This window comes from Lepisosteus platostomus, chromosome 5, assembly GCF_059453375.1.
Source record: "Lepisosteus platostomus isolate fLepPlt1 chromosome 5, fLepPlt1.hap1, whole genome shotgun sequence".
Taxonomy (NCBI): Eukaryota; Metazoa; Chordata; class Actinopteri; order Semionotiformes; family Lepisosteidae; genus Lepisosteus; species Lepisosteus platostomus.
The window spans coordinates 17603010-17627319 of NC_142615.1; the positions used below are offsets into that span (position 1 = coordinate 17603010).

Sequence of the window (24310 nt, forward strand, 5' to 3'; positions counted from 1 at the left end):
CGTTCTCAGACTCAGCTCGGACAATCACATGACGGCCACTGTGTCCGAGTGCCAGGACTTAACTTTGTTTTAAGAGTCGAGAACGGAGGTTGCCCACGCATAACCGAAGGATCCGCCCGAGGTTAGCCCAGCAGCAAGCCCCGTGAACCGCCGGTACTCCACCGTCAAAGCTCGCCTGATCAACGAGTGAACTACGGTTGGAACTGTCGACAGCTGAATCTCAGGATTCAGGACTAGCGCTACATCGGGAACGAACTGGTCTTCTTCCCATCTAAAGAGTGTGACTGGCTTGGACCCACAGTCACTTTCCATGTGCACAAGCTCTGCTAGTTTCAGCCAACACTAACTAGCCGGTCTTCAAAGAGCATCAGCAGCGCATCACAGCAGGAATCTCTCCCTCCTCTCCTTCTCGCCAGCCGCACCGGCCACTGCCTGGCACCGAGCCAGAGAGTGCCGATTGCACACAACAACAGCCTGCCACTGCTTCTTTGTGTCCGCGGGAGATCTGAATCCACACAGATCGGATGAGTATTCAACATTCTGCATTACAGCTCGAGAATTCAATTGTTACCTCAACCACAATTGATATCAATCTAATACCTATGAGTGATGTACTTGCTTTTGAGTATCTAGTGTAGAAGTTGTAATCCCAGTTCATTTATGAAACAGTCTAAATGAATGGTATACTGAATATATGTCCCTCTTGGTTTGGAACTCTTCATGATTTAATATATACCTTTTGTATTCTGCTAACCCACACTCTTAAGATCTGTTATGTTTATATGCACATTTTATGTATTAATAAGTGTATTAGTATCTGTGTGTGTGCGTTAATGAGTTAACCCGCAAGGTCGGTTTTCTAATAGCCATCAAAGAATCATTTTGTGACTTACTGCTACAATTAATAATTGTCCCAGTAAATACACAAAACCCCTACACACGCATGGAAACCAATATTTACCTGCTAATCCAGAATGCAGCAGAGAACAGTTGGACAGAAGGTTAGTATCTGTCGATACTGCATCACAGAAGTCAGTCTCTTCCCCCTCATTATGCAGGCTGACTTGTTCACGATGAACTGTCCTCCAGTGACAGTCAGCTGCAATCATTGACTCAGACATGGTGTTGATACACTGATGGCACTTTGGCTGATTTGGTTAACATGCTTTCCTCTTAAATAGGAGATGCTGAGTTCAAATCCCAGCAGTGCTTTTCTTCCTGTCTTGTCTTACAAAATGTATCACTATGGATGATTACGTACAGCTTGATTTTGTTTAACGCAAGTTTTCATTTTCTTTCTGGAACAACTTGCTTTTCATGAAATCCATACAGCTTATGAAAGATGAAATACAAATATTGCCTTGTATATCGCAGGCTGGTAAGAAAAAAGCATTATTTTCTTTTTTTTAAGCTTGCAAATGGAGAAAAGGGACACACGTGAGTCTCTGTTAATTGAAAGGTTAGTGGTTTGAGCCCACCCAGAAATGTACTTCTCATTATTGCAATGTAAACCTCATCTCTACTTATTTGGATTTCTTAGCAAAACCTTAACCCACTTGATATTTGCAAGAAATGTGAATGTTTTTGTTAAACAATTAAGTATGTAAGTCAATATCACTGGGAATGGCCAATAATGACCAACATTCAAGGACATCATATTCAGCCAAGGACTTTGATCTTCGAACGGCTAGCAGAAGAATTCTCTCGATGCATCCTTAGTTAGAATATTTAAAATTACGACACAGATTTGTTGGAGAACTTGACAAGCAAAAAAGACAGTTGGACAGCATGATTATGCTAGGACTGTACATTTGTATTTTAATACTTTTGTATATTTATCTTAATTGTAATATACATGTAATCATAAATGCTGTTCTATGTAAATACATTTTGTTGTATTTTATCATATTTTAGCTGAGGGCACAAGGGGGTCTATTATACCTTCCGAAACTTCCAAGACAACTACAGATGCAGCCATTCAAAATGGGTGAGGTATTTCGCGGCATACCCCGGTGGGCGTGTCGCGGTATCACGCAGTTCACGTGTGTCACGTGACTTACTATCCGTCGTCGCCTTGTAAAACCGCCAGGGGGAGCTTAACCTCTCATGTACAGCATTTGAGCCTTTAATTTTGAACTGTGTATTACAGCATGTTAATCATCAGTCATTAAAATGTTGGTATATATTATGAAAGCAAGATTGCTCAGTTGGACAAAAGTACACAACCTACCTTTATCAGAAATATTTATGCATCAAAGCCTTTACTGAAGATATTACTAATAGTATTAATAATGGATGACTTTGGACAAGCTGTATACTCAAAGTATAATTTCTTTAGCACATTTGTACAAGCACTTGGAATCTGTCCAAGCCATACTTTGTCAGGCATTTTGTTTTACTTCAACGGGCATAAAAACTTCCTTGCTTTTAACAGGGCGTTTCATAATTTCTAGCTACGAAAATTATTTAAAATGCGACACCTATCATTCAAACAGAGCTTAAAATATCACAAGGAAAAATACACTCCGGTATTCCATTTCTCCCTAAACATTGTAAGTTTCGAAGTCTTTAACGTGATACCGGAGTCAACAAGCATACTTTTAGAATTTGATTAAAAGGGAATATAATATGGAATTGCGTATCTAAAGAATTTAATAATGGTATGATTATATCCGTGTACTGCAACAGGGCTGTGTAGGGCTGTTTCGCCTGCCTGATCATTGTGTTTACAGACATTGCGCGCTGTCTTGTAGCCTACTGGTCTAGGTGAGTGACTACCAACTGGCAGGTTGTGTGTTCGAATCCAACTGGTGCTGGACTTTTATTTTAACAAACATTTCTTTGAAAAAATAGGTAAGCGATATTATGGACAATCAATTGACTTTTATATTTCAAAATATTTCAACATGATCGATATTTGCGATATTTTGAACATATCTTCCCTTCTGACAGCGGTTCCTGCTTCTATTGTGTGTGTGTGTGCAACAGTAAATTTTTGTTATTGTTAGCAAAATATTTAGAATTATATTTAACCCTATTTTTTCTTTAGTTTTGTATTTAACTTATTATATGATAGTCAGACTTAATGTATATTTGAACAATGAAAATATATTTTTACAAGATTTTACATTAAGCACTTAAAATTAATATGGTTAATAATAGTAAACTGTAACATGCTGTAACAAGATCGGTTACAAGAAGAAAATGCTTTCAGAGAAAATGTTTCATCCAAACCTGTTCCCACACACCCCGCCCCCACTACCATTAGAATATACACAAACATTTTAGTGTTTCATTCTGAGCAGAAGACCCTCACACCTGAAGAGTGCTGGCTGTGATGAATTAAACCGGTTTTACAGGTTTCAATCGCAGACCATGTGACATGGGACTCAGTAAACTACAGTAACACCGTATTTGATAACGCTTTAAAAACGCTATAAAATAATGTGACTTGGCACAGAACAAGTTTACAACACAGTACAAAGATAAATGCTGACCATGACTTTAGAAGCATAAATTGCCTTACACTCAATTTAAACACAAGCTGTCTTTAGCCCTCTAAGCTGGTTCATACAGAAATGTAGAGATCTAGGCTCAGAACACACAGCTTCATTAGCGAATACATATGCAGGACAACTAGAGAAGACGTTTTACAGAGGATGGATTTTTAGAAACATCCCATCATATTCACAACGTGAAATCTAGAAAATAATATTACATAACCAAAATCCGCAATATGGAAACAGAACCTATGTAATTGTTGATAGATGATGTACTCGTAACATTTTTTCAAGACGAACTACAACATTTAAAAAATGACTTGTATGTACTTGATATCTCTAATCAATCCACGGGTCCCAGCACAAAACGAAAGTAAAACGCATACCGTTTCTCGCTTCTTATTGCTCAAAAGTAATTTGACCGTATGAAATGCATAATATAAACCTAGAAACATATACGTGAGCAGTACTTAAGCACTGTAGTATCGGTGTTAAGACATACCTCTCAAATACTGTAAATCAAGTTAAAAATATCTCAAGACCGATTCTGGTCGTAATGAAACCATGCAAGGGAGTTTTTATGTCCCTTGCAGTTCTTTTGCAACATGAATATAATTATATCGTTATTAATTTCTTGAGATACGCGATTCCATATTATATTCCCCTTTAATCAAATTCTAAAAGTATGCTTGTTGACTCCGGTATCACGTTAAAGACTTCGAAGCTTACAATGTTTAGGGATAAATGGAATACCGGTGTGTATTTTTTTCTTTAAAGTACCGAGACCAGCCATATACTGTATGTTTGTTAAGATTTCCCTTCAGTGGTAAAATTAGATATGAATATTCAATACTTAAACGGGCACAGTTAAGACATTAAATATACATATACATATTGTATACAGTACAGTTTGCATACGGTAATATGTTTATGTTACGCGATTAAAAAATAAATAAATAAAACTGGAAGGTCCAGCACCACCATTATGTTTATATGGTTGTTTTTGTTGGTTGGTTGTTATTATGGTTATTAATAATACGATCTATAGTTGAAATCTGAGCCTAAATAAAAAGAAAAAGCAAGTGATTAGGTTTATGAGCAATCTAATTACTTATTCGTTTAAAACGCTATATAAAATAAAGTTTATTATTAATTTGCTGGACAGAGCGGTGAACATTATTATGCATAAGACAAAGATAACGATCCTGATCTGTTTGGAAATCTGTGTACGCTGTAAGGTTTTTACTACTTAAACTTTTAAAATACACGTTTTGAATAGAAAGAAATCCACTTCCTGGTAGTGTGTATAGCACGCCAGCACGTCTTTTTTTTCTCCAATTAGAGGGGTGTCAGATAGTGTCAGCCAATCACCATTCTGCGTTGGGTAGCAACGGGTGACTGTTCTCAGGCGGAAGATGTAAACAGCTTAATGTTCGTGTTAAATATTTTTTTTTAATTCAATTAAACGGGCACAGTTAAGACATCAAATATACATATACATACTGTATACAGTACAGTTTGCATACGGTAATGTTTATGTTACGCGATTAAAAAATAAATAAATAAAAATGAAAAGTCCAACACCAGCTGGATTCGAACACACAACCAACCAGTTGGTAGTCACGCACCTAGACCAGTAGGCTTCAAGACAGCTCGCATGATCAGGTAGACGAAACAGCCTTACAGAGTCCTGCCGCAGTACACGGATATAATCATACCGTTATTAAATTCTTTAGATGCGTGATTCCATATTATATTCCCTTTTAATCAAATTCTAAAAGTATGCTTGTTGACTCCGGTATCACGTTAGTTAAAGACTTCGAAGCTTATAATGTTTAGAGAGAAATGGAATACTGGTGTGTATTTTTTTCTTTAGAGTACCAAGACCAGCCATATACTGTATGTTTACGTTCCAAAATTAATATCGTTTATGGCCTTCACACGCGTTACAGTATGCTCCTATTCTTTTTATGCTCAGCTACTAAGATTTCCCTTCAGTGGTAAAATTCAATAAATACAACGGGCACAGTAAAGACGTTTACAGTAAGTCTTTCTACGACAGACCAACGGACCACGAGTGCCCCTGTCGGTCAACCAATCACGCACCGCGGTATCGCGTGTCATCTTACCTGCGGTATCTGTACTGCGGTGTCTGTACCGCGCACTTTGAATGGCTGCATCTGTATAACAGAGGCTCATATTTTAATATAATTTGCTTTAAAAGAAAACCACAATTTGTACGATATCAACCCTCAATATCGACGTTCAAATGAAGGATTTAAAGAAGCAACAGCGATAGGAGAGTACATTGATTTTGGACCAATGTTTGCATCTGAACAATCCTTCCTCCTGGAAAGAAGAAAAAACAGGTATGTTTTGAGTCTCATGATGATGCTCTTCTGGATAAAAAAAAAACAGTGCAAATTTGTTTCGGATGTATTTTGGATAAAATTATAACTGTCATCGAAGAGAAATTTGATCAGTTGAATGCAGTCGAAACTTTTGACATTTTATATGATGACAGGACGTACATTTAGGACTCAGTACCGATAACGCTGCTGATATTGATGGAGTAGAAATTAAGTGTATTGGTAGTTTTATCTGAGGCAAGAAGTACTAGAACACCTCCTATAAAAATGTTAGGATTCAGAGCAAGAAATATTTTTCCACCTCACCCAATGGTATTGCATTAACGAGGCTGAATCTGGCTTCTTATTCGCCAGCTTCTTCTTCTGCCCTAAATGCTGCTGCTGTGATGTTATGCCGCCTTTCACCTGTAGATGGCTCTTTACAGTAATTTTTAAAAGTACTAATCGGGATGGATTACTGTATTTATCCTCAGTAAAGGGGAATATCCAAGAAATTTCAGTAAAGGAAGTGACAGAAGCTATCAAAGAGATGAAAGTGGGCAAAGCAACTGGACCATCAGGAATAGCAGCAGAACACTTTAAGAACCTCGATGAAGAGGGGATTCAGCGGCTGACGAGATTGCTAAACAATATTGCAAAGGAAGAGAGAATTCCAGAAGAATGGACAAAAAGCAGTATGGTTACCATCTACAAGGAGAAAGGAGACCCAATGGAGTGTAAAAACTATAGAGGAATAAAACTTCTGGAACATGGATTGAAAATCCTGGAAAAAATTCTGGACAAGAGACTCAGGAAGATAATCAGGATCCACAACTCACAATTTGGATTCTCAGCGGGGAAAAGCACAACAGATGCCATTTTTGTGATGAGACAGTTACAGGAGAAGACACTAGAGAAAGGGAAAAAGCTGTATGTGGCCTTTCTGGACTTGGAGAAGGCATATGACCGTGTGCCCAGAGAGGTGGTGTATTGGTGCTTGAGGAAGAAAGGAGTACCAGAAAGCATGGTGAAGTTAGTTCAAGCAACCTATAGAGATGCAACTACGAAGATGATAACACAACAGGGAGAGACAAAAGAGTTTGAAATCACAGTTGGAGTACACCAAGGATCAGCACTAAGTCCTTTCCTTTTCATAAACATTATTGACACACTGACAGAGGAGGTAAGAACAGAAGTGCCTTGGGAACTCATCTTTGCTGATGATGTGGCACTGATGGCAGACTCAGAAGTAGAACTACAGGAGAAAGTGTTCAAATGGCAGAGGAGTCTGGAAAAGGGTGGACTGAAAATGAATGCAGAAAAATCTGAAATAATGGTAATGGAGAGAAGAGGAGATACTATGACCAATGTTGAGGAGACAAATGGAGGAAAACTGAAACAAGTTGATGACTTTAAATACCTTGGATCAAAACTGGTAAAGGGAGGAGAAACACTGGAGGCAGTAAAACAAAGAGTGAAAGCTGGATGGAACAAGTGGAGAGAAATAACTGGAATAATCTGTGACAGGAAAATTCCCAGAAAGTTAAAGTGCAAAATGTACAAGACTGTGATTAGACCTGTACTACTATATGGAGCTGAATGCTTGGCAGTTGGAAAGAGGGAAGAGAACTTGATGAGAAGAACTGAAATGAGGATGTTGAGATGGATTCTGCAGATTTCAATGAAGGATAAGATCAGAAATGAAGAAATCCGTAGACGATGTAGGGTGGTGGATGTGGTTGAGAAGATGCGAGAGGCGAGGTTACGGTGGTATGGACATATCATGAGGAGGGACGTTGAGGAAGTAACAAAGAGGGTAATGGAATTTGAGGTGGAAGGTAACAGAGGAAGAGGCAGGCCTAGAAAGAGATGGATAGATTGTGTGAGAAAAGATATGGAGGTATGTGAAGTGAGTGAGGAAGATGTGCTCGACAGAGACAAATGGAGAAGAGCAACCAAAGCAGCTGACCCCAGGACAGTCTGGGACTAAGGCTGTGAAAAAGAAGAAGAAGAAGAAGAAAGGGGAATATGTAAGTAGTGACTATCCAAATATAATTTTTGTGTGAAACACATTTCAGAAAATTGTAAACCAATTTTCAAAACTCACAATAACACAAACACAATAAGTAAATAAGACAAAGGCAAAACAAGTTCACAGGCACTTTCTGCATATTTACCACGACCTTACCTTCTGATCATCAAAAGTCTTAAAATCTTGCATTTTACAAGAACTTTTTAATATAAATGGGACATTTAGAACATGGCATATGAGAATATATGGTTAATCGAGGATGAGCAACGGGATATGGCACTTTCTGCTTCTTGCTATAAACCTACCCCCTGGTTATAAAAACATCTAAAAATTATGACACTGAGGTGTGAGAGACAATGGAACAGACTATCAAAATCCTGAACTTTAGGAAATTTTACTGTGCCATTTTTTCAAATATGACCCTGTGAACATGGCATGTCCCTCCTTCCTCATTACCAAAACATCTCAATGTTCCGACACTATGTACATTGGTAATTACAACACTTCACTGTTGCATTTCTGAGTTGTGACATTGTGAACATGGCATGTTAAAGTATATAGAAAATCTAGATCAGAACAGGCTAAATGCAATTCATAGTGATTTATCATTTTCTTACTTTCTAAATGAAAACAAATTTGTTTTCGGTGATTATGACACTTCGGTATGACATAAAATATGCTTCAATGACAGAATAAATAATCATGGAAAAAATACCCACAGTGGACATTCATAGTTGTGATTATAGGAATGTTAAATATGAGGTGAGTAGCTGCGTCAGCATGCGTAGGCTACAAAGGAACAAGTAAAGGATTATTCCATGCTGAAAAGAGAAAAAAAGAATCACAATGTTTTAGCTGTGGAGCCTTCTTCAGGTGTGAGAAAGACAGGGCAGTATGCAAAGATAATTTTCTTTTTATCTTTGATGACTGCAGTTTATCTTTGATGACAACATCAAAGACATTAAGGAATTCTTACGGCTAACAGCTCCACATCAACTTCCTTCCATAACTAACGTCATCAGATCTCTCAACTGCACTCTTCCAGTTTCTCACTTCAGAGAAGGATAAAAAACTCAATCATCCTCTACAGAGAAAAACCATCAACACCCCTACCACCTCCACCAATCCTAACTTTGTTGTTACTATACCCTCTGCCCTTTCCCTTTCACCCCTTTGCATCCTCAGCTAACATATTTTAATATTACAACACAATTACAATAGATTGTACAGTATTTACAGTTTAAAATTAAGGTAAATATGTCCAAATATCAAAATCCAACTGCACAGTGCTAACAAAACAATGCTTGTCAACTTCTCAAATAAATCTGCATTGTATTTTTAAAATATTTCACATGCATTTAACAAAATCAAGCCCTTTGTGAGTGCCCCAAATGGTACGTTCTGTACTACAAGATAGGAAGAAATACACGGCTGGGATTTGAACCACAGTTCTGTTGTTCAATAAAGAGGCACTTTAACCAACTAGGCTACGGTGACAGGACAACCATCACCTTTTACAGACACATTGGACACACCGCTCTGAGACATCTGCGTTCAGAAAACGCTGAACTTGCTCTCAGAGCAAATTGCCTCTTTTACATACAGTAGCAGCCCCGACACTGAGAAACGAAGAGAACTGGCTTTTATCTGGCATTTTTCATGTCCAATGCGTTTGACATCTCCCAAGGGCGACAAAGTTCTTCTGCAACATTATTTCTTCTTCTTTTTTATTTCTGTACGCTTTGATAAAAAACTAGAAATCGTGCAAGGGAAAAATGTCTTTTTTTCATAGAGAAAACGTGGACCGGGAAGTGTTGTGTTGAGAAGAAGTGATTTAACATGATACGTGACCTAATTTATCGGAGCAAATGCTCACCCAGCAAGGTCTGGAGAAGTTGGAGAGTCTCGTGGATGTGATAATTATACGGTGTTGTGGAAGAAAACAGTCTTTCTTTGAATTCTCAATCAATCGGAATTTCAGTGCGAAACATAAACCCTTTGTGTGATTTAAAGAGATAATATTTTAAAACTCATAAAAAATCAGAAAACACGTTTCTCACTTTGAAATTTTAGACGGGGTGGTATATTACTAGTAGCGACGGTGAGCACACTATGGGGGAATTCCGGTTATGTGAAATACCAGCAGTTTAATAAATAACGCATCTGATTTTGGATCATAAGATTGTAGGTCCGACTTCTACCTGGCTCGTGTAAATTTTATTCAAGCTCCTCAGTAATAGATGTCTATTATGTAATGAACCGCACCTGAAAGCAAACATTGGGTCTGTTTCCTTTGTTTTCCTGCATGAAATAGCAAATCGTTACAAAAAGTACCTGCTAATGTCCAATAGTGTTTTTTTATTTCAAATTACATTTTCAGGCTTCAGACACTTTTTAATAAAACAAAAGTGTCCGGAAACTCCCTAACTTTCAGGTTTGCTTGAACCTGTATTAAAAGAAGTTATTTGAAACTTCCGGGATCCCATTCTCTGATGTAGCTGTCTCTAAAGACGGATGTGATGTTTCGCAGATGTGAACTGTGCCTTCTCTCTTGTGTTCAAGGGTATTCGCTGTGTGAGATCCTAACTGTATGTCCAGTAGGGCTCTGTTTTGTTTAGATTATCTATGTGGTGTACAGATAGAACTCAACTGCATGGGGTGAATTCTGTGTTCAGGACGAGCAGAACCTGAAAAACTAAAAGTAGACCTCAACGCGATTTGAACACGCAGCTTTCTGATCTTTACTCAGACCACGCTACCTTTGCACCACGAGGTCACAACTATCAGCTAATTTGAATTCCCCAAAGGAGACAAATCAGCTTCACAAAAAATTCTGTGAAGAGCGCCGCTCTTCTGAAGAGAGTCTCTTCATCCCAGACCACATTTTATTCTTCCTGTGCAGCTGATGTGCAGGTGTTGTTCTCAATAACAGATCCAGGAACACTGTTTTTCTATTTTTTTTAATTAAGTACCCCATGGTGCAACGGTAGCACGTCTGACTCTAAATCTCCAAGTTCATTTTCAAAGTATATCAGAGTCAACTGATACTGATCAGGTTTTGCTGCTACTAAACCCGCAGTCTTCACCTTAAAGTTCAATTCCCCAAGCCTTCTGACCTTATATGTCCATCCCTTCTCGTCAAAACTCATATTTTCACAGAGTACCCTACAGAAATCGCAGTATAGAATGAAAAACTCCAGTAGATCTCGGCCACTGTTGGTGATTTTCCTTTAAAAACAAATTTATCTCCTGAAATTTTACGGAGTGTATCACTTTCACTGAGACCGAGGAGTGTTAAGCTGTACATGAGTCTTTGTGGCTCGGTTGTTAACAAAAAGGGTGGTGGTTTGAGCCCTTCCAGGGACGCTATGAGCCTTTTAATGTACACACCCATCTCACTTTATCTCCACAGCCGGTCTCCACCGCAATCGAATACAGAGCCCGCAGGGGGCAGTAAGCTCGCATATATAGCTCACTGTATATATAATGAAGAAGCAGAGATTAGTTTCTTATCTGCGCGTTACAGGGCCTTATGCAACTCATACCAACAGCTGGGGTTTGATCCCTGCACGGGCTATTAGTTGAAAGGCCATTGTAAATGACATGTAAGAGATTTATAGATAGATACTTTATTGATCCCGTGACGGAAATTAATCAAGCTTATCCAGCTGGCTTTTATGTTTCACACTAAATTGCGATCTTGAAACCAAAATAGTTAGAAATATGGAACACAACCGTTGTTCCCCAAGAAGGAAAGCTGTTTAACACTGATGTCACACCTTTTTATTTAACCCAGATTGTAAAGACAACTCTGCCCTATCAAAGGAAAATGTTGCACAAAAGTTGGAAAGAACACTCTGAATCCATCAGTACTGTATATTTGATTTCCGCGAACAGTTCAAGGCTGCTTGGTGCTTCGCAAGCAAGTCATTTCAGGGAAGAAACTCAGTTTAGAGAACTACTGGTGCATTTTCACTCATTGAATTTGATCTTTGTACTCTCTTTTCATTCTCAGCTATAATATTTCAAAATTACAGTTCGGATTTGTTGGAAAACTTCACAGGCATTATTAAGTTAGGACTGTACAATTGTATTTTAATATCTTGGTATATTTACCTTCATTTTAATACGGATTTAACCATAAATGTTGTACTTTTGTCGTACTTTTTAAAACATTTTAACTGAGGACGCACGACGACTATTATACCTTGTGATACATGCAAGACATCTGTAAACGAAGATGTAATTACAGTCAAATTGGCAATTAAAAGAAAACCACAATTTGTATAATATTATTTCTCTATGTCGATGATCAGTTGAAGGATTTGAAGAAACTATATATTATTCCTCGATATCGATGATCAGTTGAAGGATTTGAAGAAACAGCAGCAATAGCAGGTGATTTTGGTTTTGAACCCATTTTTACACCTCAATAATTAATTTGTCCTCGAAAAAAGAAAAGACAGGCATGTTTTGAGTCTCATAATGATCATCTTCTCGATCCAAAGAAACGTATAAATTTGATTCCTTCCGTAGTATTTTGGATTTTCTTACGAAGATCTCACGAAGTATTGCCAGGATCTATATTTAGCGTTCGGTAGCGATAACACTGCTGATATTGATTGAGTAGAAATCTATGATGTATTGACAACTTTATCTGAAGCGAGAAGTCCTAGAACGCTGCCTATGAAGTATTAGGATTCATACAAAGATATACGTTTTGTTTTCAACCCAAAATGCTGCTATTGCATTACACACTATATGAACATTACCAGTTTTGGTAGCTTCTCTGCATGATTTTTCAAAACTGAAACTAATTACAAAATTACTTAAGATAAACCATTATAAACAATTATAAATCAGGGCTAATATTAATATCAACTGATGTTACTACAGAAAAAAAGATTTAACTGAAATATGAATAAGACTATGCAAGCCTAAAATGTAGAACAATTCAATTTATATAACTTTTTTTTTTTGAGAAATGGGCTCACACACCGGAAGACACTAACGTTTCTCTTCGTTAGAGTATGTGAATAACGGTTTAACCCAAAATGTTTGGAGTCCAGAGGGAGGACTTGCTCGCTGAATGATCTCTCAAGAAATCCCTGGTGAGATTCAACAGGTGTTTTCTTCAACAGCCACTAAAAGTCTGATGACCTTCTCTGGATTTCCTGAATATGACGTAAAATTAGTTCAAATTATTTGGTAGTTAACAGAACGAAATGCTTTGGAGGTACATTTAAAACAGCAGAGCAAGACTGTAGCACTTCGTGTGTGACTGAATTTAATTGTGTAAACCTGGCTCTCTATGAACACGAGCAAAGAGTTCTTACTCAACAGAAGATTGCGATGTGAGCACAATAATATAAGACATCTGGAGAAGCCAGAGATTGAACTCAGGACTTCATACATGAAAAGCATGCACTCTACCACTGAGCTACATCCCCTATGGCACAGATGGTGGAACTGACTTAAAGATGTGCATATGTTTACTGACCACAATCCACCCTTCATGAATAATTGAAATGAATAATTTATTTTTATATCCAGTCACATGGGCGACGGTGGTTGATTCTTCAATGGGGGAGTGCGTTTTTCTACCTCCTTACTCGACTGTCTTTCAATTATGTTTTCTTTGAAACCTTTTTGCATCTTTTAAGTGCTTGCAATTAAATTACGCATAGAAAAACAGCAGTACAGTTGATGTTCATGGACTGATGCACACAACTCCAGTGATAAAGCCCTTTTGTAAATATTGTAGAAGAATGTTAAAGGGCGAAACAACGCTCCAACCACGTGAATGGTAACAAGAAGGATCGTGTTCTTATTTAATATGTGCTTTTGAATTGCCTTGTCAATACACACAGGCTTTAGAGATGGACAAATAATTGAGTGAATCAAATTAGTTTTTGTTGGTCGTCTGTGTCTTCATAACTTTGTAGATGAGAGAGAGGATTGCGAAAATGTGCTGGTGCTTCTCAGAAGTGCGTTGGTGGTATAGTTTCCTTCAAATAACTGAGCCAGTGCATCCCAAATCTTTTCAAGATGATCTGTGATCTGGTAACACATCTCCTGAAACTAACATTCGAGGTAGGAAGTGTGCTCTTAAACACCAAAACACTCACAAAGGAAGAAGCAGATCTCTGTACACAAGACGGTAGTGCGATATTAGAATTTCAGAGTTCTTGACGGATTCAGGCTCCTTCTCAGAGGTCCTTGCTCGCCAAATAACTTTGCATCTGAGGAAGAGCACCACGGAAAAAACCCAACTCAACAAGAGAGCGCGTTGGTTGCTCTTGCTCTTAATGCAAGGAGCTGTTTTTTTTTCCTCGCAATAATAATTATTAACCAGAAACAGCAGCACAGGTAGGTCACATTTGTGATTATGTCATTTCTCTGCTTCAGCAAGGTCAATAAAAGACTCTGAAAGTAGTAAAGCAAAACTGAACTCAAAATCATATTAGGAATTCTGAGCGATATCTCCATACAGGCAATCCAATAAGAACGTTGAAATATTTGAATATCATCTCTCTATAGATTGCGCTGCTTTTTACCCAGAGTAAAACTATTGGATTGAAGGAATGCTAACTGCTGGGTTAAAATGTATAGTTGTTATTTGGAGAAATCTGTAAACTCATGATCGACAGTGCTGATTATTTTCCGGAGACGGAGCACTGATGACCTATCCGAGCTAATTGATAAAGCCCACCCAGTGGATACTCTAGCAGAACGTCAAAGAACATTCACCTTTGTATCCAAAGAAACCACAGGAACAACATCAGGAAGCACAATCAATTCCCCTTTTAAATCTTTCCTGTAAGGTGTGCTATGTGAATTCATGAAGTTAATCCTCTGATCTCTTTTGATCACGAACAAAGTACTTCTGATGGAGCGCTATGTTCAAAGATTTAATAAGCTTTACCCCTGCCAACAATTCGGCGTGAAGAATTAAAAGTTTCACAGACAAAAGCAGCTCACAACCACAGTCAATATTAAATGTACTTGCCGGAACACTATCATGTGCACTGCCTCAAAAGTGATCTTGGCAGATGTTGTTCCCTACATAAAGCTGAACGTGCCAAAGAGAATTTCTGTTGAGAAAACAAAATAATTTTTCTGCCTTGATGTTAAGCCTGTCTTTTAGAAAGTTTATCTCTTAACACCTCCTGCAGCCTAACAAAAAGCACTTTTACTGATTGTATTGCAGGTCTTAAAACATTAACATTTGGCAGCGGTGGGATTCAACCCACGCCCCCAGAGAGACTGGAGCCTAAATCCAGCGCCTTAGACCACTCGGCCACACTACCTTCCTCCATTCCCATCTTCCTCATATTGCTGGCTTGGACTGGGGGGCTTCAGCTCTTGTCGTCGGATCTAATGATATCATGACGTGGAAGTGACTGCACCTTCATCTTCCGAGATGCTTTCAATAGCACAAACGCTACTTTCACCGGCACAAACATAGCAATAACGAAGGAGGTGGGTTTCATCCTTTGTGCTGTTTGTAGGGGCGCAACTCTACGTCGATCTACTGACTTGAGCAAAAATCAAAATCCTCTCCTACTACTATTGCTTTTTTCATAGTTTCTTCAAATCCTTCATTTGAACGTCGATTTTGAAGGATATTGATGATAATACCACATAAATTGTGGTTTTCTTGTGATCGCCAATTTTATTCAAATATCAGCCTTTTTTAAAGTTCCTTGCGTGTTTCACAAGGTATAATAGCCCCCCTCGCATCCTCAGCTAACATATTTTAAAATTACAATAGCTTATACAGCATGCATGTTTACATGTATATTAAAATTAAAGTAAATATACAAGAATACATACAGTACTAACCCAATAATTCTTGTCAGGTTCTCCAACAAATCTGCGTTGTTATTTTAACATGTTTCAGCTGAGGGTGCAAAAGGAGTATAAATGAATTTTCCCGCCAGCCATTCAAAGACCAAATTCCATGAGTGAACATTATTTTCTCAGAAGTTGCCGGCATTGGACTTTGCCGGTGGTATTGAATTATGTCCAAACTGTTGTAGTAGTTCCTTCTTGAAATTCGACACGTGCAAAGCACTCGTAATATCATAGGTGTTAAAGTTCGCTGAGTCTATTCGAGTCATGGTGTGTATCCCTGCCTATCATTGGGAGACAGGTAGCTTTTTTACACTCAGATTCCAATCTTCAATGCTTTGTGTGAGAGCTTACATAACTTTCATTTTCTCACATTTTCTGACGACTGTTCCAAAGGGGCACCCTGTCAATTCCGAATACTTTTCAAAAATCTGCCTGCATGTTTGATTAATGTCATTTCATTTAAAAAAAGTTCAATATTGATCATAACTAAAGAAAATAATGATCATGAACAAAAAAGGGATAAAGATGCGAGTCGATCTTGAATCACAGCTGGGTGACACGGGCTTCTGTTCTGATATGGTTGTATGAGAAACAGGAGGAATCGCCAATCTCCTATAGAACATGAGTTGAATCAGGAGTGAGACATTTCGTATACTCGTGCATATGTCAACGCCTGACCTACATCGTAAAACTAACATTAAGTTGTCAGAGACATTCATTTATATACAAACAAGAGACAGACCAAGTAATAATTCTACATTAGTTCAGGTGGGTAAACCTGAACTAACTAACTAATAAACCTATTAATAATTCTACATTAACATGTCCTACACTGATCAGACTAATTGACATGGTCTGATTCAGAGCCTGTGCAGTTCGTGCTAATTACAACAACGACAGTTCTGAACCCTCATCACCGAACTGAGCACAAGTTCAGCTGTTCTCCAGTTTTGTTACGCATGGTTTTTCATTGCAATTGAGTTCAGAGCTGGAGCTGATCTCCAGACAGTACAGTGTTTTGGGTAAGTTGTCGACGCAGGAGGCTGCAGACAACTTACCCAAAGTGTTTTCTATAGCTTTCAGGTGCAGTTCATTTATATAAAAGAATGTAAGTGGTATAAATTCAACAAGCCAGATGGCAGTCGAACCTATAATTTTCTGACACGAGGCCTAACGTGTTATTCATTACGCCACTGACCCTGCTATTATAGTGTTAAAAAAACGCGTTTTCTACATCTGTTTAAAAATCACTAAAAAAGACAAAGGGCTTGTGTGTTGCGCTAAAATTCCGCTTCATTTCGAATGCAAATAAAAACCGTTTTGTTCCGTGAAATCATACATTTGTCACATCCTTCATACTATACTTCTCTCTTGTATTAGTAAAGCATTTTGATTTAAACTGAACAATATATTGTAACGCAACAAGGGCTCAGGCGGGCGCCATCGCCGCATTAGGTCAGCCCCCCACCGTCGGGGGCTCGAACCCGGGACTCCCATGTCTCTCTGCAGCGACCCAGCCCGGTGAGCTAAAGAGAGATCTCCCCACAACCCACGGGCTGTGGTCCTGCTATCACAGGGAAGGGCAGTGACGTCACCTGCTCTGGTACACCGGCTCTTACACAGTGCCTGTCGGCCGTAAGCGTTACACTATGAAAGGTTTCATCTATACACTTACACATAATAAGTATACGAATAAATACTCGGAAGAAGCCGCAGCTCAGGTATTAGAGAGATTTAAAATCGGATCGGAGGATTTAGAGTCCAGACTGCAAACCAACAGCTGACACAGGTCTTTTATAGAACCGTTTTGAATTCCTCTACTTTGTCCACGTGACGTCATTGTCCTGCTCGCAGCCGAGCCCGACACACGTCTGGTTTCTGTCGCTGGGCGCATACCCTGCGGTCCATGCGGGTCCTGATACCCCAGTACAATGACGGGGACGCTAAACTGTAAACAGGTGCCGTCCTTCGGCTGAGACGTAAAACCAAGGTCCTGACTCTCTGTGATCATTCAGGAGAATGGTGGTGGTGGCGGGGAGTCCCCATTACCTGTAAAGCGCATTGAGTGGAGTATCCAGAACAGCGCTATATAAGTGTAAGCAATAATGATTATTATTATTATGTAAAATGCAATAAAAAATAAAACAAAATATCAAACTTTGATTCAAAATAGATTAATATAAAACTGATAAAGCTAATGCTTTTTTCAGGGCTATATCTACTTTTTTTTTTAAAAAAGCGAAGTCTGTCGCGACTGAAAGTTAGAGACGGTATACCAGCGGGTGCCTTCATATCGTGAGCGTCAGTCTCGCCCGTAGCTGCGAGAAGGTTAAAAGCGCACAAGTGATTTGTCTTTCGTCAAAGTAACTGCCGGAGCAGTAAGATGCAGAGCACAATCCAGCAGCTGTAGACGATGTTCGGGGAAGAGCTAATTCTGTTTTCAGCACAGGGAGTGAGAATGAGCTCAGTCCGGCTCCCAGCAGAATCCATCCTGGTTTGGTTACAGTGAGTCTGAGGCTCTTTGGATCGTAACGTAAAAAAAACAATTGCTCACATCGTGTGACTTCCACGACAGGAAGGAAAGATATCACTTAAAAAAATCAGAACTGAAGATTTGGATCCGGGGCCTCATACTTATAAAATTATTAAAATAATAATTATCAAAATATCAGATTGTGTTTCTGCAAAATTTCGTGCACAGTACGCCATTTTTATCTAAAACAGTCACAACGAGGGCTTTACACGCAGTCTGGGGTATTTTCCCCTTTTATATTTTTGCCACTTTATATCGAACCTGTTATACTCCCAGAAGTGCACAGTAGCTTGTACTTTTCACCGCTGGTATAAACAGATGTGTGCCGTGTTTGCCTTTGTAAGCATTTGTTTAAAAAATAAGCTCACAATACGATAAAAACACAGAAAGCACAAACTTTATAATACAACGATACAAAATCAATACCAAATCATTATGCCAATTAAGTAACTATCCTTTGAAAACAGAGAACACCTTTATATCTACAAAAAACTTGACATTTGTATGTATTTTTGAATTACAAAACAGACAGTGTAGTCCCTTAATTCAAAGATCAGATCTTGGCAAAAAAAAGACAATCAGACGTGGGCTGAATTCGGAACAGGAGCCTTTGCTTAGTCGATTATTGAGCTTTTGATCAATGTCTGAATAAAACAGAGTCGCTTTTTTAACTCTTTGATTAAATTACATGAAAAGCACCTTCCTTCGAGCCGGAATCAAACCAGCGACCTAAGGATTCCCTGTTGACTCCACTACAGTCCTCCACTCTACCAACTGAGCTATTGAAGAGATGCTGTGGCATTGCTCTCTGGCACATACTGCCCAATGAAGTAAAATGTGAAATGGGTGATTTAAATCCCACTTCGACATCAAGTTTCCAACTCGTTTCCTTAGTCTCATTTACCTTGAATTTAAGCCACGAACCAGGATTTTACTGTATAAACTTCCAGGGATATTACAAAATGTTTGATGAGGCATCAATCATTCCAGGCGGAAATTGATTCCTTTTTTTTCTCGAGGGATCATATTAAACATTTCATTAGTATCGAGAGGAGGATCACCAGTAGACACAAAACAAACAGTTTCTTTCTGTCTTTATTAGAAAGTAGCGTTTGTGCTACATTAATAATATTTTCGTGGAAATAAAGAAGTTGTAAATTTTAAAAATTTATATTTGAATCGAAATGTGGTTTTGAGTTAAATATTAGCGTGTTCATGTAATTAGTTTGTGTTTGTCATCACTATATATATTGCCATGTTACTAGAATTTGTAACTGAAGTTTACTAGTTGTGTTTTTTATGATGATTAGACATTTGAATACAATATTGTATATAATGTATAATTTGAACTACATATTGTTCAGGTGCGAATAATTGTATATTTTAAGAATACATTTCTAAAACAAATCATTGGCTTTATTTACTAGTTTCTACACCTATAAAAATCTTTCTTTGATGTATAATAGACATCAAAGAAAGATACAAGTAATAGGTTTATTCCATGCTGAAAAAAAGAAGAAAGAGAACACAACGTTTCGGCCGTGGAGCCTTCTTCAGGTGTCAGCCTGAAGAAGGCTCCACGGCCGAAACGTTGTGTTCTCTTTCTTCTTTTTTTCAGCATGGAATAAACCTATTACTTGTTCCTTTGCAGCCTACGCATGCTGACGCAGCTACCCACCTGAACTATCAAAGAAAGATGTCTATTATACATCAAAGATGAGCAGTGTGTGTCGTGTTCACAGCTGATAACTAGAAGATGTCTGGAAGAGGCAAAGGCGGAAAGGGACTCGGGAAAGGAGGTGCTAAGCGTCACCGTAAGGTTCTCCGCGACAACATCCAGGGAATCACCAAGCCCGCAATCCGCCGCCTGGCTCGCCGTGGGGGAGTGAAGCGGATCTCCAGGCTGAACTACGAGGAGACCCGCGGGGTGCTGAAGGTGTTCCTGGAGAACGTCACCTACACCGAGCACGCCAAGCACGCCAAGAGGAATACTGTCACTGCCATGGACGTGGTGTACGCGCTGAAGCGCCAGGGCCGCACCCTGTACGGCTTCAGAGGCTAAACAGGAGCGGAGCTTCACCCAGACGTATAAACACAAGTGACCCAGTGACATTTGTCACTGCTGAGGTTGCTTTATGGGTCTATTTTCTATACTGTGCTGATCAATTGGAAATCAAATGGCAAAAAAGACCCGTTCCCGCACCTAAGGTCAAATATTAGGAATCAAAACTGCTTGAGTGTATGGAAGCACACAGCTTTATCAAGATTTCCAAGTGCAAGATCTTTTTATTCATAAAAGACCCTATTTATGTTGTATGAGAAATATTAATATTAATACAGAATCCTTTTTCACCAAATAAATGGGGTTCCTGACTTCAGAAAGCCTTCTAGACAAATACTAAAAGAGCAAAAATTCAATTTGGTAAATGAAATGAAAACACATACCCTACCAAACCTTGAGTACAGGCCATTCAGGATGATAATACAAAACCATTTATAATTCAACAAATAAAACCGGTCAACTGGTAATCACCACTTATCATAAAAAAATAAGTAGCAATACACAGTAGGGGACTCTTGGGTGCAAGTTAAATCTATGCAAGAAGGGGTTTAGTGTTATATTTCCAAATCAGATATGCAAATGAGAGATCTGGCCCAGCCAATCTCAAAGCTCCCTTGGTCTGGAATGGAGCTGCTCCCCTCTTCTAGTTATTCACACTGGAGTTAGGTTACATATTAGCACATTTCATCTAACAGTTGCTCCAGAAACAAAAACGTAAACAAATGATCTGGAATGTGACCACACCTATGAGAATGTAGTTCAACAGATAACTTGTAAACCTTGTCATAAGATGTTTTTTGTTCTACAAAATATACTTTATTCTGCAAAAAAAACATCTCAAAAGGAACATCTCACACATATTAACACTCCATGTAATAAAAAACAACGGCGGAACGGAGATTGATTGTCCGTTATCAATCTTTGCGAGTGGGGGCGGATTTGCGCAATTAAGAGAGTCCCTCCAAATCTACCACTTGCTATTGTCCTTTAATCTCTGTATAGGGCCCAAAGTCCATTCCAGCGCTCCCTCGCCGTGGGGAAACCCCATTTGGCGACGTGGTGCTTCGTCCTCCTCCTGAGGTCCGCCAGGATCCTCTCCTCCAGCTCCCTCGCCCCCCACTTTATGTTGTGCCGGATGAGAGTGTTCCTCGCCTTCCACAGTCCTTGTTTTGTGAGGGACAGTAGCAGCCCCCACAGGTCCTGTGTCCCCTTGTCCAGTCTGGTGGGTGCCAGCCCCCAGCAGAATGTACTGGTAACTGAGCACTGCATCCTTTCCCAGGAGTTGCATAATGTTGTCCATTCTGCCCCACACCACCTTGGCGAAGAGGCAGCTCCAGAACACGTGCTCCTGAGTCTCCTCGACAAAAAACGTGTCCCGGGGGCAATGCGGATTCCTGGTTAGCGAGTGTCTGTAGAGGACCTCTCTGGTATCCAGTCTCTTGTGCACAGCCATCCAGTTGAGGTCCTTCAGTTGGTTGTCAAGTTCTTTGGGCTGTGTCCTTTCCCAGACTTGTCTGGGAACCTGCAGCCTTTCGTCAGCCACCAAATGCCCCCTCACCTCTTTGTACAGGGCTCTGTGGTTGGTGCAGAGCTCTGGCTGTCTCGTGGCCTCGTACCTCCTGCTCCACTTGACAGCGTGGGTGTAGAACTTCGGTCGCCTCTTTGCCTTGGGCCCAGTGTTTGACCACTGGACCAAGTGCCTCATCGGGACGGAGAGCCACAGCCTGACAAAGTACTGGTACTTGTGGCCAATGGGCTCCAGCAGCGCCCGACAGAGGTTGCAGTAGAAGATGCAGTCGAGTTTCAGGGGGAAATGTGGGACATCTCGAACCCCTTCCTCGACCGGCTGACACATCCGGTTTTCGAGTGATGTACTCGTACTTGCCGCCCCAGACGAGGCCGAAGATAATCCCTTGCAGCGCTCGTCTGAGTCTGGCCAGCAGCGGGTACACCACCGCCAGGTAAACCAAAGCCGGCAGGATGTCTGCTTTCAACACCATCACTTTCCCTGTGTAGGACAGCGACCGCGTTTTCCACAGACCCAGCTTCGCATTCACCTTGGCGATCCTCTTGGTCCAGTTGTTGGTCTCGTTGTCCTGGCTCTGGAAGGAAACCCCCAGTATTTTTAGGGGCTCCGTGCAGAGCTCGAGACCCTCCGGCGCTGTCGTCCTGTGCTTCCAGGGCCCGAAGAACTTCAGTTTTCTCTTTCGGCGGTTGAGTTTCGACCCCGAGGCTCTGGAGTATTGCTCCATGACCTGCAGGGCCCTCCTCAACCCCCTGTCCGACCTCAGGAACAGCGTTGTGTCGTCGGCGTACTGGGAGATCTTCAGGGTTTCCCCCGCGCCTCCCGGTATCTCCAGGCCGTCGATGACAGGGTCCCGTCTCACCGTCTCTGCTAAGGGCTCTTGGAGAGGAGATGATGCCCTCCCTCATGGTGTCTCCGAGTTTCCCCCGGCGGAAGATCCACTTCCACCAGATCTGCCGCCAGGGTGTCCCAGAAGCAGGTGTAGAATTCCTTGGGGAGTCCGTCCGGCCCTGGCACCTTGCCATTCTCCATGGACAAGAGCGCCGCCTTCAGCTCCTCGGCCGCGATTGGACCCTCCAAGTCCTCCCTCACCTCCTCCGGTACTCGTGCCTTCAGCTCTTCCAGAAAAGCATCGCCTGCCTCCACCTCCGTCTGCTTTTCTGAAAAGAGCTCTGTGTAGAAAGCGGTGGCCGCTTCTACCTTGTCGCTCTCGTCCAGCACTTCCTCTCCATCTCCCCGTCTCAGGCCGTGGATCACCCTCTTTTTCTGAGCTCCTCGGACCTGATTGAGTTTGCGGAGCCTCTCCTTCAGGTCCCGTGCCCGGGCTGAATTGAAGGCTCCTCCCCCGTTAGCCGAGCTGTACTCCTCCTCTAGTTGTCTCTGGAGTCGTGCAGCTTCCTTCCTCTCCCTGGCCGCCTTCCATCTACAGTACGTCTGCGCCAGGGTTCGGGTCCTGTCTTTCACCGACTCCCACCATTCCACCATGGAGCTGTAGCCGTCTCTCAGATCAACCCAGCTCGCGTAGTCTTTACGGAACAGTGTCTTGAAGTCGTCTTCCTCCAGTATCTCCCGGTTCAGCTTCCAGTACCCACGACCGAATGCCGGCAGGTTGGTGTTAGCCACCACCATCAAGCGCTCGTGGCTGGAATACCACTTCGGGGACACCGTCGCCGACTCCAGGGAGCAGGTCGTGTGCAGAAAGATGTAGTCCAGGCGGCTGCACACTCCCCGGGAGTTTTTCCATGTCGTTCCGGCGTCGTTAGGGCGGCACCGTCTGAAACCGTCTACCAGGGAGAACTGCTTGAGTAGCGACTCCAGCTCTGCCGAGCTAGCGTTGCTCCCCTTCTCCCGGTCGACGTTGAAGTCCCCGCCAAGCACCACCTGTCTGTTGGTGGTGCAGCAGCTGGCCAGGTCAGCAAACACTTCCTTCCGGATAGAGGGTTCCGTCGGAGCATAGACGTTAATTGCTCTCAACTTCTGCCCCCTCCAGTCGATGTCTGCGACCAGGATCCGGCCCTGCACCACCGAGAAGGAGGAAACCAGCGTCATCTCTGGGTTTCTGAGGAGGATTCTCACTCCGGAAGAGTGGACCCCTCCTACGCTCCAGCATGATTCTCCCTTCGTCCATTCCCTGGTGAATGTCAGCTTGTCGCTTTCATCCTTCAGGTGGACCTCCTGTAAGAAACAAACTGAGAAAGACTTTGAGACCAGATCATGAAAGACTCCCCATCTTTTCACCGGGTCTCTTAGCCCTCTCACGTTAGTTGTTAGAAAGGTAAGTTTCACAATCATGATTAAACAAGTGAAAGTTGAACCTCCTCTCTTTGTGCTTACAGTGGAAAACTTGGGAGTCTACATCTGGGCACTGTTTAGCCTAGATGTAACTCCTCTCGTTCGGGTCCTGGGGGGAATATGCTGGGCTCCCTCCAGGTCTCGCTGGGGACTGAAAGGTA

General features: G+C 40.9%; 1 protein-coding gene and 2 non-coding genes across 3 annotated transcripts; 1 reads left to right on the top strand and 2 right to left on the bottom strand.

Moving 5' to 3' along the window:
* Positions 1–15109: 15109 nt before the first annotated feature.
* Positions 15110–15190, bottom strand: trnal-uag (transfer RNA leucine (anticodon UAG)). The gene has a single exon. It is a non-coding gene; the product is annotated as a tRNA-Leu (tRNA).
* Positions 15191–20026: 4836 nt separating this feature from the next.
* Positions 20027–20332, top strand: LOC148664327 (histone H4-like). The gene has a single exon (XM_088633060.1). The coding sequence runs from the start codon at positions 20027–20029 to the stop codon at positions 20330–20332; it is 306 nt and encodes a 101-aa protein (XP_088489186.1).
* A 298-nt stretch (positions 20333–20630) lies between these two features.
* Positions 20631–20686, bottom strand: LOC148664328 (U7 small nuclear RNA). Its single transcript, XR_015939034.1, has one exon. It is a non-coding gene; the product is annotated as a U7 small nuclear RNA (small nuclear RNA).
* Between the last annotated feature and the right edge of the window lie 3624 nt (positions 20687–24310).